At 35.8% G+C, this 14161-nt stretch overlaps 1 protein-coding gene across 1 annotated transcript in view; it reads right to left on the reverse strand.

Annotated features, from left to right (window-relative positions):
- Positions 1-12225, reverse strand: part of hmcn2 (hemicentin 2) — an 85666-nt gene extending 73441 nt beyond the window's left edge. The window contains exons 1-4 of the mRNA XM_058784078.1: positions 11664-12225; positions 8145-8215; positions 6905-7063; positions 6185-6307 (exon numbers count right to left, since the gene is read on the reverse strand). Coding sequence (XP_058640061.1) covers positions 6185-6307; positions 6905-7063; positions 8145-8215; positions 11664-11919 — 609 coding nt within the window. The 5' untranslated portion in view covers positions 11920-12225. The remainder of the gene's footprint in view (positions 1-6184; positions 6308-6904; positions 7064-8144; positions 8216-11663) is intronic.
- Positions 12226-14161: the final 1936 nt, after the last annotated feature.

A 14161-nucleotide genomic window follows, 5' to 3' on the forward strand; every position in this document is an offset into this window, starting at 1 on the left:
CTCCACTGGAAAGATACTGTATTATGGGGAACCAGGAATCACACACACAGGAAAAAACAGGAACTCGGACACACTGTAACTCGCTTTAGATAAAAGCATCTGCCAAATGCGTTAATGTAGGAACCCAGAGAATTAAGTCTCTAACCAAGTTAATTTAATCTATTCACTGGAGAATGTCTAACACCTGCTTGTTTTTTTCCCCCTGTAACACCGAAGCAATAGGTTAATACATTTGTCTTCCTCTCTCAAAGGTGACTTCTAAATGTTCTCCATATTACAGACAAGACTTTGGTCACCTTTGGCAAAAACAGAGCAGGAGATCCAGACTAGACTGGATATAGTTACACTTGGTCAGACACTTGCTATTGGGTCTTTTTGACGGAAAACACCTGTGGGCAACGTCCATGTGCTGGTTTAAGTGATGTTGAACCACTTTGGCTGTGAAAGTGTCATATTGAATGGATTTTTGGATAAAAAATTACTGTTATAAAGGTAGGAATATTAAGAAATTTATTTAACTTTATTTATTCACTTGACATTTTTATTTGATCAAGTAATGTGCATTTCTGTGTATGCATCTAATTTCTGAACAATTTCTGGAAATTAAATTACAAAATTTCGTACGTTACTGACAGAAACCTGATATTACTGACAGAAACTATCACTATTTTCATTAAGGATCAATGGGAAAATTCAGGGGCTCTCAAACAGGTCTGTGACCCCAAGGGATCTGTAGCAGTACTTCAGTTAACAAATATAGTTAGCTGCAGTTAGCCTGGTGGAAATTCCATCAAATCACAAACTCCCCTCTTGCACCATCTAAATACACCCCGATTTGGAATAACCCAGATTTTACATCTAACAAGAAGCCACTTAATTTACGCACATGGGCAGAAAAGGGAATCACACAACTTCAGCATATCTTTCATCATAATAACCTGGCATCATTCTCCCACTTGGTCCAGAGATACGGCATTGGGAGCAATTGTTTTTTGGAATACTCACAAATCAAATCATCAATTAAATCAAAGATCAACCCTAGGACAATTGATCTAGACCTCCCCTCCACCCCCAATATCAGCGCTAATTAATATATCTTCAAAAAAACTACTCTCCAAAATATACAGAATTATATCAAAATCAGACAATACATTAAGTCTACCAAATGTTAAGTGGGAATCAGATTTATCTATTGCTCCCGATGCCGCCTTCTGGACACAAATCTGCAAAAATATTTACTTCATGACGAAAAATGCCAACCTTCAACTTGTACAATATAAAGTACTTCTTAGATTTCACCTTACTGGACGAAAATTATTTAAAATGGGTTTTACTTCAGAAACATGCTCACATTGTACACAAAACACCTCAGACACCTATCTTCACGCCATGTGGCATTGCACCCCAGTTAAAGAATTTTGCGAAAATGTTACTGAGTCACTATCCAACCTTATGGGAAGTCACATCCCATTGTCTCCCACCCTCTGTATATTAGGTGACATATCCATAATCAACTCAAATGATACAGATAGTAAATTACTCCTAGTGGCTCTAACTATCGCCAAGAAAACTATCCTCATGAACTGGAAATCAAGGAACACCATACATATTACATCTTGGAAAAATTTACTACTAGAGTACATCTCCATGGAAAACCTGTCAACTTCCACTCAAAATAATACAATAGAATTACACCCCTCTTTGTTATCTCTCATAAACTTCCATCAATCATGAATCCGTTGACCCTCTTTGTCTGAAGCCATCCTCAACAACACACCATTCATCAATATCTACACAAGATTTGGGGGAGGGGGGTTAGGAGGAGGTAGCAACAATGGCTAATATCAAACTAAATTAAAACTTATGAAAGATTAAACTTGTTTATTTTATTATTATTATTTATTTATTTTTCTTTCTTTCCCTATCCTTTCTTTCTGTCTCTTTCTGTTCTCCCCACTTTCGTCGTGTTTTTCTTTTATTTATTTTTTTCTTTTCTTTTATTATTATTATTATTTTTTTTTTCCTCTCTCTCTCTCTCCCTCTCTCTCTTTCTTTTCTTTTCTCTTTCTATTTTCATGCCTCTGGGCTTCAGTTGGCTGTGGCATCTCAGTTCCTGCCCTGTGTGGTTTGGTTTAGTGGTTGGTGGGTGTGCTGTGGGGCCGGGAACCTTGTACCTCCAACCTGTACCAGCTTTGCCCTGGTTTTCTTGCCTCTGGCAGGTTCGGCACTACATGCCTTGCTTATTTTAATGCATCACTAGACGATATACACACATCTATTGTAAAATAAGTAAAGGAAAAAGGGAGCAAAAAAAAAAAAATGCATATATGTATATCAGACACACACAGGGTAAGTGAGACGTGAGCATGGGGGCCTGGACTTTGCACTGGGCTGGTTCCACGCTGCACGTCACGCTTTTTTAATGCATCATACACTCAACAATACATATACATATGTAGGGTAAGTGTGGCATGTGAGTGGCGGCCGGGGGTGGGATTTTTGGGCCTTGTGCCATCCTTGATGGCTCGTTTTGGGCCTAATTTATGCCTTACGCACGGAGGGCCCAGAGGCAGCCTTACAATATCTTACTATTTATAGCTTTATTATTATTATTACAATTATTATTTCGTCATTACTATTACTACCATTATTATTTTTATTATTATTACTATTTGTCCTCTTCCTGATTCTCCAACCACCCGGTCTCGGATGAATAAGTTTATTATTGTTATTGTTGCTACTATTACTAATTACTATTTAATACAATTATTATTGATATTTGTCATCCTCCTCACCCTCCAACTTTCCCCTCATTTCTGATTAATTGAGTTAATTACTATTATTATTATTACTGTTATTATTTATTTATTGATATTATTGCTGCTACTATTACTATTATTACTTATCACCTTCCTCATCCTCCATCCTCTAATTTTTGTTATTAATGCTGTTATTACTATTATTATTATTATTACTGTTATCATTACTATTATGTTTTTTTTACTATTGTCATGTCTGTTGTACTTTCTTTTATTTATATACTTCCACTCCCAACACTCAGTGACACTTACACAAACACACACACACACACACACACACACACACACACTCACTCACTCACTCACACAAATCATGTTGGCTGTCATGTATGTTTTGTTAACCTTGGTTATTTTGTATTTGATTTGTTACCTGTAAATAGTATGTTTGCTTGCATAATAAAAAAAATAAATAAATAAAAGTTAACAAATATATAATATTGACATAACATAATTTAAATCTAAAATTAAAAAAGCTAAAGTTCAACAAAATTAACCCTCTGATGTTCAAAGGTATAAAGTAAAAATTTAAATGTAATGTACAAGTACGTGACACCATTCATGATTTAATGTATTTGTGATGTAAGCATCTTTACAAAAATGTAAATAAATAAATATCTAAATATAGGCCAGACTTCAAATGCAACACTCAGTTCCAGTTCCTCGCTACCTCTCTATATCCACCAAATGAAAAAAAGTTGAAGATCCCTGGTTTAGGTGCACTATATAAAACAAGATCTTCCATCACTACTAAAGTCTCCTGCCCAGCACTACCGAAATCTCCAACCTTCACCTTGAGCTTGGCCGGCCTGAGGTTTCAGTCAAACCATTAGACCCTTTAAAGCACCGCCACGCTTTCATAAAGCTTTATCTGCAAATCACTCCAGTGATTAAGCTGAGCCCCGTCCTTTGTTTAAGTATTGCCTCCTCCTTCAGCTCCACAAAGAGCTGTCTGTTGGAGACGTCCAGCCTGGACCCTGGACAGGCAGCTGTGCTGGATAGAGCAGGCATGATAGATCATATCCGGGATTACTAAGTAAAATAAGCCCTGCTCCCTCTCTTTGCCCCCTTCCCCTCCCAAAAAAATGACAAAGCGCTGTGTGTATTTGATTTGGCTCTCACTTATTTAACTCCTATCAGAGAGCCGTTGCGGTTAGATGTGGAGAACAATCATGAGGTTTCTGCGGATTTACAGATTTGCCTTCATTCATTTTTCAAAATCCCACCCATAGACTAATCAAAAGCAAAAAATACACCTGACATGGGAGTGTGTTTTCATACTTGGATCTAAGCTATTGGAGAAATTAGGTACATGGGACGAAGAACACTGGTGTATTGGGTATTTGGTGTCATGTACTAACAATGAACAGTATTTTTAAAATATTTATTGATCTAGATAATGTTATTTTCTACATGTATCAATACACTGCAATTTTTATGGATATTTCCTTAAAACACAATACAATGTCATTCAAAATACAGGTAAAACACTTGTGAAAAACCAATAGGGACAATTCCTTCATATTAACAGTACAATGGGCCCTATTTTTACAGACTGTACACTACCATGTAAAAGTTTGAGGTCAGTAATTTTTTTATGTTTGTGAAAGTCTCTTATGCTCACCAAGGCTGCATGTATTTTTACAAACAAAAAAATAAATAAAACTTGGGGAGTCAATCATACAGGAAAAATGCAGTAAAACTCTAATACTGTGAAATAATAAAATAACTTAGTAACATATTTTTAATATAACATATATATAATTTATTCATGTAAGTTGAATTTTCCACAGCCATTACTCTAGTCTTACTGTAAGTGTCACATGATTCAGAAACAGTATTTGCTTAAAATATTTGTGGAAATTGTGATTTTTTTTCCAGCATTTATTACAAACAGAAAATTTCTGTAACATTATAAATGACTTTACTGTGACTTTTGATCGCATCTTTGCTCAACACAAGTATTAATCTCTTTCAAAAAATATTTTACTGACCCCAAACTTAAAAATATGATAAACCTTATTGTAAAATGTTTCTATTGTTTATCACAAATTTGCTTTACAGTAAAAATTTTTTAAATGATTCTAAATGTAAAGCTCCAGTGTTAACCCTCTATTAACTTTTTCAAGATTTACACTTTCTGATTGATTGAAATCTGGAAACGCACATGAAATATTTCAGCAGAGCACAGAAAATGCTTACTACAGAGAAGGCTATATAAAAAAAGAAGCTAAACTTGGGGGGGGGGGGACTGCTCACAGTAACTCTAAGAGCAACTGTATGACCCTGACCTTGAGACAATTCTCACAGAGCGGCAGGGGAGTTGGAGAGTGTTACCAGCTTGAGGTTGACCAGTCATCCTCAGTGCAGACTCTCAGCAACAGGTACAGGTGGTAAAGCTCTCAAACACAACTACCATCACCTGCCCACCCCCACAGGACCATAAATCAACAACACAAATATCCAATTACAAATACACACTCGCAAACGTGCTTTTCTTTACTTGTCAAGCTGTTTTGCCTTGTTGTTTTATGGATTACTGTTTCCATAGTTGTTGCTGGAAGACTTCAGCTCTGCCATGTCCTGTGTTGACATGCATGATACCACCGTCTCACAAAGAGGAAGGTCTGCTTTCTTTCATGTCTGACTATGACTGAACATGCTTCATTTTAGTCTCCATACCATGAAACACAGACCCCTTCAGATTGTTCAGCCAAGTGGATTTTACAATTCAAAATACAGCTATAAAATTAATGTCACATGTCAAAACTTGGTCAGTCGAGTAACAGCTCAAACCCAGTCATATTACACAATAAATGAACACTGTACTACTAGACTATGGAATTATTTCTGTGTCTTTATTGTGTGTCCAAAAAAAAAACATTTGGACATTTTCTTTCTTCTTTTGCAAGCATGTCAAAACTCAAAAGCATGTTGTATTTTTATTTATTTATTTAATCAAGAAGGTTAACAAAATTTAAGGAAATAGTCGCTGATGAATGTAAAACACATTTCTTTTGGTCTGTCCAACATGAAGGACAATATTCCAAAAAACAAAAATTAAATTGAATTAAATTAAAGACATTACAAAATGATGACTCCATGCTTACATATCACACTATATATATATATATATATATACATACACTAAAATCTATATACAAAAAACTATATATATATATATATATATATATATATATTGTTTTTGTATATAGATTTTGTATATATACACTGTTGTAGAAAAAAACTTTTGGGGGGGCTTTTTTTTTTTTTTCAAATGACTTCTAACTGCATTTCCAGCTTGTGAATTTTGGAGTGTGTCTGCAATTTACATACATATGAAAGTCATATGAGTTCATGCATCTCACCTCATTGACTTGCTGTTTGTCCAGGTGAAAAATCTGACCGGAGCTGGTGGCAGCAATCTCCTCATAAGCTCTGTATCCCGGCTGAGACCGATCCCCACAGTCCCCCGTCAACACAAACACAACCTGGATTCAAATGGGACGTTTATGAGTGTGAGTGTTTGGTTAGGGGGTTGGGTGTCGGGGTTAAATGTCAACACTGGGGTATATTCCTTGAAGAGCAGATTTTTTTTAAATGGGTTGTGATTTCTGACTTGTTTCTGACTGTTTTGGATTGTTTTTTCTTGTAAACAGTGCTTGATCTTTGCATATTTCTCTCCTGATTCAGATGAGAATATTAAGCAATATTATGGATAAAAGATTTTAGTTGCAATCAACAGTTTGAAGTTAAAAACTCTTAATGCTGGCTTTGTTTCTTACAATCATGCAGTTTTTCAATTCATAAGAAGCTGATTGATGGACTGGAGTCATGTGGATTATTTTTATGTTTTTATCAGCTGTTTGGATTCTCATTCTGTTGGCACGAAGTGACATACTGCTAAATTTCTCCAAATCTGTTCGAAAGAAGAAACAAACTTATCTACACCTTGAATGGCCTAAGGGTGAGTGCATTTCCAGCAAATTTTCATTATTGGGTGAGCTATTCCCTTAAAGACAAAGCGTGATTTCTGCATCACCAGCTGCACTGAAAACAATTGCAAAAAGACTTTGATCTGTCATTACCTGAGACTGTCGGAGCTGTACAAGCTGAAGAACATCTCTTTTCAAGCGATAATCTTTGGCTCGGGCATCTGTGAAAACATAGATGAAGGATCCAGGTAGAGAGACCTCCAGAGCCTTCTTGATGGCCCCAATGCTCATCTCTGGACAATCCCCTCCACCCTGAGAGAGAACAGCAAGGCCTTCATCATTGACATGGACATTTATGCACTAACCAGAGCACAAGAAAGCGCATATTGTATTGGCTCGGGTGTTCAAGTTCCAGTACTTACTCTAGAGCCCAAAGGTACAATAAGAACAGAGTGCTAATAAAATTGTAACGCTGAAGACAGATCAAGTGCTGCAACGAGCCAAGATACTCAGCAGAAGCCACAGAGAGCAAATAAGAACACAAAGTACAGAATATGATTCAATGATGATTTATGAAGAAAGAGGCCAATGACTGCTGTGTCTTTTGATGCTAAAGAATACAACCTGAGCAAAGCTACCAAGAGAGTGGTAGTGCAGGTTAAATATGTGTGGTAGAAGGAAGTGATAGAGGTGGTGGTGCAAGCAAAACAACGAGTTCTATAGTAATCTAATGTGGCATAATAAAGCAAGGACATAATTTTAACCAGTAAATGCAGTTTGATAGATTAAGAAATTATGCTTGGAGCAACAATTGTGATTTGATGATGATTTGAATGATATAAATCTATCATCTCATATAGAACTTTAAGTGAGCGTTACATGACGTGAATTTAATATTTTATTTAATTTGACTGTATATTTAATATAAAATTGATATTTTTCCACATTGTTTATTAGAATTCTGTGATGTATACTATGGATACTTGTAGCAATGATTTTTGCATTAAAATAAATATTGTTTTAATATTGGTGAGTCCGTATAAAATAGTGTGATTGTTGAAAGGATCAATGATCAAATAAAAATGATTAATCTCTCTCAAATGAAGTACCTGTTACATATTATAATATAAATACTTATATTAATGATATTTTATAAACATTCTATGGTTAAAAAAAAGCACAGTCAGCATGGTCAGGCTGGTATTTGGGGCATTTAAAACAGTTAAACCATCCATAAATCAGCTTGGAAGAATAGCTAGACCAGTAAACCAACTAATATAAGTGAACCCCTATCAAATAATTCGATTTTTCAAATGATTACTGGATCTAAAAAAAAAAAAAAAAGATTATAATACAGGTTTTTTTTTTTTTTTCATTCTCGACTGGTGCCCACCTGAACAAACAGCTCTTGAAGATCCTTCTGGAACTTCTTGGGATCAGTAGTGATGGAAACAGGACCAATGTCTGCAGAGGAAAAACAAGGAATCAAGAAACATCTACATTACATATTAATTGTGTACAAAAGCTTTAAAAAGGCTTTACGTGACCATTTTTGGAAATCGCAAAAACTTCCGCAAGCACATCCCTGGGGAGCAGGAGTTTTTAAAAGATTAACCTTCTTCACCCTAATTAAAGAGTTTTAAACAGTGCGGATTAGGTACAACCAAAGCTTCTTCCACAGATATGACCCTACTAATGACTGTCTCTAGAGCAGACTAACAAACTAGCTGCAGACCCAGCCAACTCCTAATCACAAAACACATTTGTCCCGGATTCTATCTCATCAACATCTGCGGATACAAATTACAGTCTTGATACTTTTGACAGCTGAGACAATAAATTAAAGACCATGCAAAATTCCAGCAGTCCTCCAGCAATACCAGACTTGGGTGCATAACCTCATTGCATCATTGTTTAGGATTGTCATCATCCACCTAGATAATCTCTGACCTATCTCCTTTTCACTACTATATCTCTTGTGTCTATCTCTCCCATTCTTTCGTCTCAGGATGAATTGTGTCCTCCCTGAATTTGGCACTTATTTGGACTCACTCAGAAGCTGATTGATTAGAGAGCTGAATATGCAGCACATGGATGAAAAATCATAAAGAAGATGCATTGTTTATGATCTGAGTATGGGTCAGATATCCCACATGGTTTATTACTCTGACCAAACAATATATATATATATATATATATATATATATATAATTTTAAAAGTTATTAAAAAATAGAAGACAAAGAGGTGGATTACAATTTGACAGTGCTTTGGGAAAATGGACAAAAGAGAAAATTTTGGATTATGTCTGAGTAGAAGTATATCTTCTTTTGAGAATGAAAAGGACAGATCAATATACCATTATTTAATAAAAACATTTAAGTTATGATGTCCAGCACTGAATGCCAACAAACTTTAAATTGAATCCAATTGTATTTTTGTGACATATTACATTAGAAATAATTATATTACATTAGAAATACTTACATTAATGATTTTGTCGATATTAATGTTAAAAACCTGCTATGCTGCAACCCATCTCTAAATCAGCTTGCACCAGTTTAAACCAGCTAAGACCAGCAAACAAACTAAGGCTGATTAAATGTTTGTTTCAGCCTACATTATATTATATTATATTATATTATATTATATTATATTATATTATATTATATTATATTATATTATATTATATTATATTATATTATATTATATTATATTATATAAAAACTTATATTAAGGATGTTATTAACATGAATATTATTATTATTATTATTATTTTATAAACATTATCTGCTTAAAACTAGCATAGCATGGCAAGGCTGGTCTGTTTTGCTAGTTAGAGGGGTTTGGGAAAGTTGTAAACATAAAACTAGTTAAACCAACTGTAAACCGGCTTGGAATAGTAGCTAAACCAGCTTAAACCAGCTAAGACCAGCAAACCAACTAAGGCTGGTTTAGGATTTTTGAACATGTACTATTATACATTAAAATATATATATTAATGATATTTTATCAACATTAATATCAATATTAATATAACATTCTCAGCTGTAAACAAGCATAGGCTGGTCTGTTTTGATGGTTTAGGGGGGTTTGAGCATTTGTATACTTAAAACTGAACTATCTGTAAATCAGCTTGAGAGAGCAGCTAGACCAGCTTAAAACAGCTAAGACCAGCAAACCAACTGAAGCTGGTTTAGTTTCTTCCGGCAGGGCTCGAAACACAAACACAAATACTAATGCACTGAAGCAGCAATGCAACCAGTTCTAACATTCATTTTCTGCACTTTCTCCATCCCTCTCTCAGCTGTGAGGGGCCATTAAGTTGTGTTGCTGTAACGCCTTTCTGTCTGTCACCGGCTGACTTAGTGATCTCAGCGATTTACAAGGTCCCCAAGGGAAGGCCACATTAAAAGGTGAGGGAAGGACTGGCACCATCCCCCTACCAGTCTAGGACTGACGTCTCTCCTCTGACTGGGGGGCTGGGTTGACTCTTCCGGAGAATTGGATGGAGGACTGGGGGTGATTGTGTTAATTACATACTACCAGACAACATGTGCTTCTCATCAGCTCCTTGGGCACCCTGCCCCCTCAAGGCTAACAGATAGCTGGTTTGAACTAGGCTACATTGTGTAAGCGTACCTGAGAACACAGTATTCTCTCTGCAGTCTGTGACCAGATGTGGAATTTAAACAGATTCCATGAGCGTGACAAACATACAGTAATAGAAACTGAAAAATTCTGATGTGATTTGCAGATTAACCTGGTCAGGATTCACTGAACAAAATGTAAACGGCAAAAATAAATTACAATCCTGCTGCTTAAAGGTGCACTCAGTGAGTTTTTGTTAATATTTAGCTTATAGATTTAGCTTCTATATTTAAATTTGACAGAAATGAAAATGAGGCTGTGATGACGGAAGTATAGTGTGTATAATGTATTATATTGTTGTTTGACAACACACCAAGTGTGCAGCTGACGAAATGTCTTAGTGAGAAAAAAATCTATATACAAAAGCAACATAAAACAATTTTGGAGAAAAAAATGTGAAACAGGAACTTTACACAATACGTGTCATTGTAAAGACTTTTAAGTCTTTCCCTCACAGACTCATTTTCTTCAACTTTAAATTCAATATGGCGTCGATAACCTGACTAAGGTCTGTTTGTCCCAATATAGCCAGTTGGCCTGACACCTATTGGCCTGGATGTATTTACTAACTGCTGTCATTTCACACCACAACTGTTTGTTTATCTTTTGTTTCATTCCTTTTTGTCTGTTTTTCTTGATTTCTTGGCATGTAAATGGACATTGTTGGATTAAATGTCAACATTGTTGGTGATTTGTGCCGTTACGTGAGTTTTTTTTTTTTTCTATTCCTTTCATACTTATTCTGTTTCTAAAAATATAAAGTAATCATGTTATTGTTTTTGTCATGGTAGCAGTAGTAACTCACCCATAACTAGTTGAACGTGATGTTAACATGGTGGCTCCTATGAGAGGGCAACCCGCTACATGATGTAGGCCTAGAATAAACATACTTTTAAAAATGTAAAGTAATTGTAATGATTTTAATTTCTCTTGTGTAAATCTTCTGTAATTAAGCAAAAACTGACAGTGCACCTTTAAACATCACTCCATGATGCCTTGGATCACTACCTTTCAGCGGTCCCTGGTGGTGAAGATGTTCCTAGCAGCCCGAACACCTTTGTTCATTTTAGTTCCCTGACATTCTTTAATGCTTGGCCTCACAAACTTCATCAAGTGTTACTCCTTGGTATTTCAGACATTTATATTCAGTCAGAAGTTATTTATTTTACGGAATCACTTTTATGTGGTAAAGTAACTAACATGGATCATTTATAGCTAATTGGCTCTTAATAATAAATCTGAAATATAGGATTGTGCAACTACCTGGATCATGGAAAGGAACCAGCACGAAGTTCTTGATTGGTCTAGTTCTGCGGCTCAGGGTTCTCTCCAAGATCCGAGAAGCACCATCTATCACCTGTTTGAGATCGTCGTACATAGAGCCGGTAACATCGAAGACAAAGGCCAGTGTCGAGGCGCTGTCATCCGCGCCGGAGTGTCTCTTCACCGGCGAGACGGATGAGGAGAGCGCGCTGGTGGTCAGCGCCAAAATGAGGAAACTAACGAGAAACTTATTCATTCTTGCTTGAAATTCATTAGACCTCTATTTAAACGAGTCATATGAAGAAATAACCGTAAAAACGAATTATTAAAAAAAAAAAAAAAAAAATTAAAAGATGTAAACCAAGTGATTGTGGAGGGAAAAAAATATATATAAAAATAAAAAAGATAATCAGTTAATTTACAAAGAAAAAAGTTTTAAATTGTCCCTGAAGAGTTCAACCAATTGCCTTGGGTTCCTAGAAAAAAAGTTCGGCTGTAAATAATCCTACTCGCGCTGGACAAACGCTACATGGAGTAAATTCCCTGCGTCTTGTCCCATCCTTGGCTGAGTTTCGGAGAAAACTTGTAAGAAGCGCGTGGACCCTCTGGAGCTGAACACTGCAGTGTTGGGGAGGGGTGTGAGGAGTCCTTACAACCTGATTTTTTGTGTGTAACTTGACCCGACTGTGACTCCCAACCCCATCCCACATGGCCTGCTCCAGTTTAACACGGAGCTACTCAAGAAACCCGTGCCAACTGCCATGAGAGAGATGGAATACTGTATAACAGTTGTGCCCATTGTTGTGCCCATCTTCTACATTACAATAACAAAGTCTGACAAGCAGCTCTACTACAAAACATGATGTTTATCAGCATTAGTGTTGCTCAGCACTTATGCAATTACTTTCTAACACTACTTTGTTGACACTGAAATGTAAAGTGTGACTGGAGGAACTGGTGACAGTGTGGGGCAAGTTGTCTTTGTTTACTCTAGTAAATATTTCTGAGGTTTCATTTTGAAAGTCTCTGAGTAGACACATATCTTAAAGTCTTGGCTAAAAGAAAGCGGTACCACTGTTATTTCACTGGGAAAAAAGATACAGTTTGTTCAACAGGCATTGAAAAAACAGTGGGGCATGTTACAAATTAACCTATACTAGTAAACAACTTATAGGCTTGTAACCTACATTTAAGCAGTAAAATAAATCTGTAATTAATGAAATTAAATAATAACTCATCTTTTTAAATGGTATTAAAAATAATCAGTTGATTACATTATATGAAACATTTATGAAAAATACCCTTGTCCTAAAAACACATTTCAAACTTTCAGTTAAAATAATCGACTTATGTCAGAATGTATGCCAGTGTGGTTTTATTGTGTTCACAATAAAACCACTTTCCATTCCATTGTGGAGTTTTGAGGACAGAATGCATGAAAGTTAGTCTATTCTATAATTTACGAGCATTGGAAACTAACATACAAAACCGATAATAGAGAAAACATACACTGGTATTACTCAAAACATAACAGATACTAAAATATAGCCTTTGTGACAACTAGCCCCAACATCTCTTACATTCTTCTTGGGAGGAATATTTAGTGCATGGATAGGGTTGAAATAATTTTAGGTTTATTAATAGAGTGAGTTTATACTCAGCTGCCACACAGCTAATAATATACATGCTATTCTCTGGACTCGGTTTAACGTGTGGCATAAATGACAAGGCTCCAGTAGAGGCATCCCAGATGCTTTCTGAAAGGAAAGACTCCGGATACGCCTTGACTCCTTTGTATATCCGGATAAATTATGCGGTTATCAGTAATACTCAGATACATCAATCAAACCTCACGCAACTTATGGTCATAATGTCATTTATTGTTGCTTTAACTTGATAGCGAGGCAGCAAATGCTGTCAAGCTGATAACAGAACATTAGAAAAAAGGAAGGAAAGGAGGTCTTTGAGGATGTCAATGACCCAATAACCTCTAAAAAAAATAGCAGTCAGTTCTATGTACATAGTAGCCTTTAGATTTTTCTGGAATGACCCCAAAAATAAATAGCATATTTAGGCTTTATGACAGTATACAGATGTTGTTTCTCCTATAATTTGATCTAAAACCAACAAGAAATTTGCTCTCAAGTCAGCACATGGTTGGTCAAATGAACGAGACGCACCCAAATAGCCTTGCCAAATGACACAATGCCATTCAAAGACATTGAACTTAGGAAGTGGTTTCATCTTCAGCATGGGCATATAGTTATGTTTGGTCATTGCAGAAGTCTTTGTTTTGCACATTTTAACTGTACTTTAACTATAAGACCCTTTTGTGCAGTGGAGAAGTTCTGTAGATGTTAAAGGTTCTTCAAGGAACCATAGACGCCAATAAAGAACCTTTATTTTTTTTGCCCTCAAGTTGTTCCAAACCTGTATGAGTTTCTTTCTTTTGTTGGTAACAAAAGATATTGGTAGCTATTGACTTCCATAGTATTTTC

Source organism: Onychostoma macrolepis, chromosome 08 (assembly GCF_012432095.1).
Source record: "Onychostoma macrolepis isolate SWU-2019 chromosome 08, ASM1243209v1, whole genome shotgun sequence".
NCBI classification, from domain to species: Eukaryota; Metazoa; Chordata; class Actinopteri; order Cypriniformes; family Cyprinidae; genus Onychostoma; species Onychostoma macrolepis.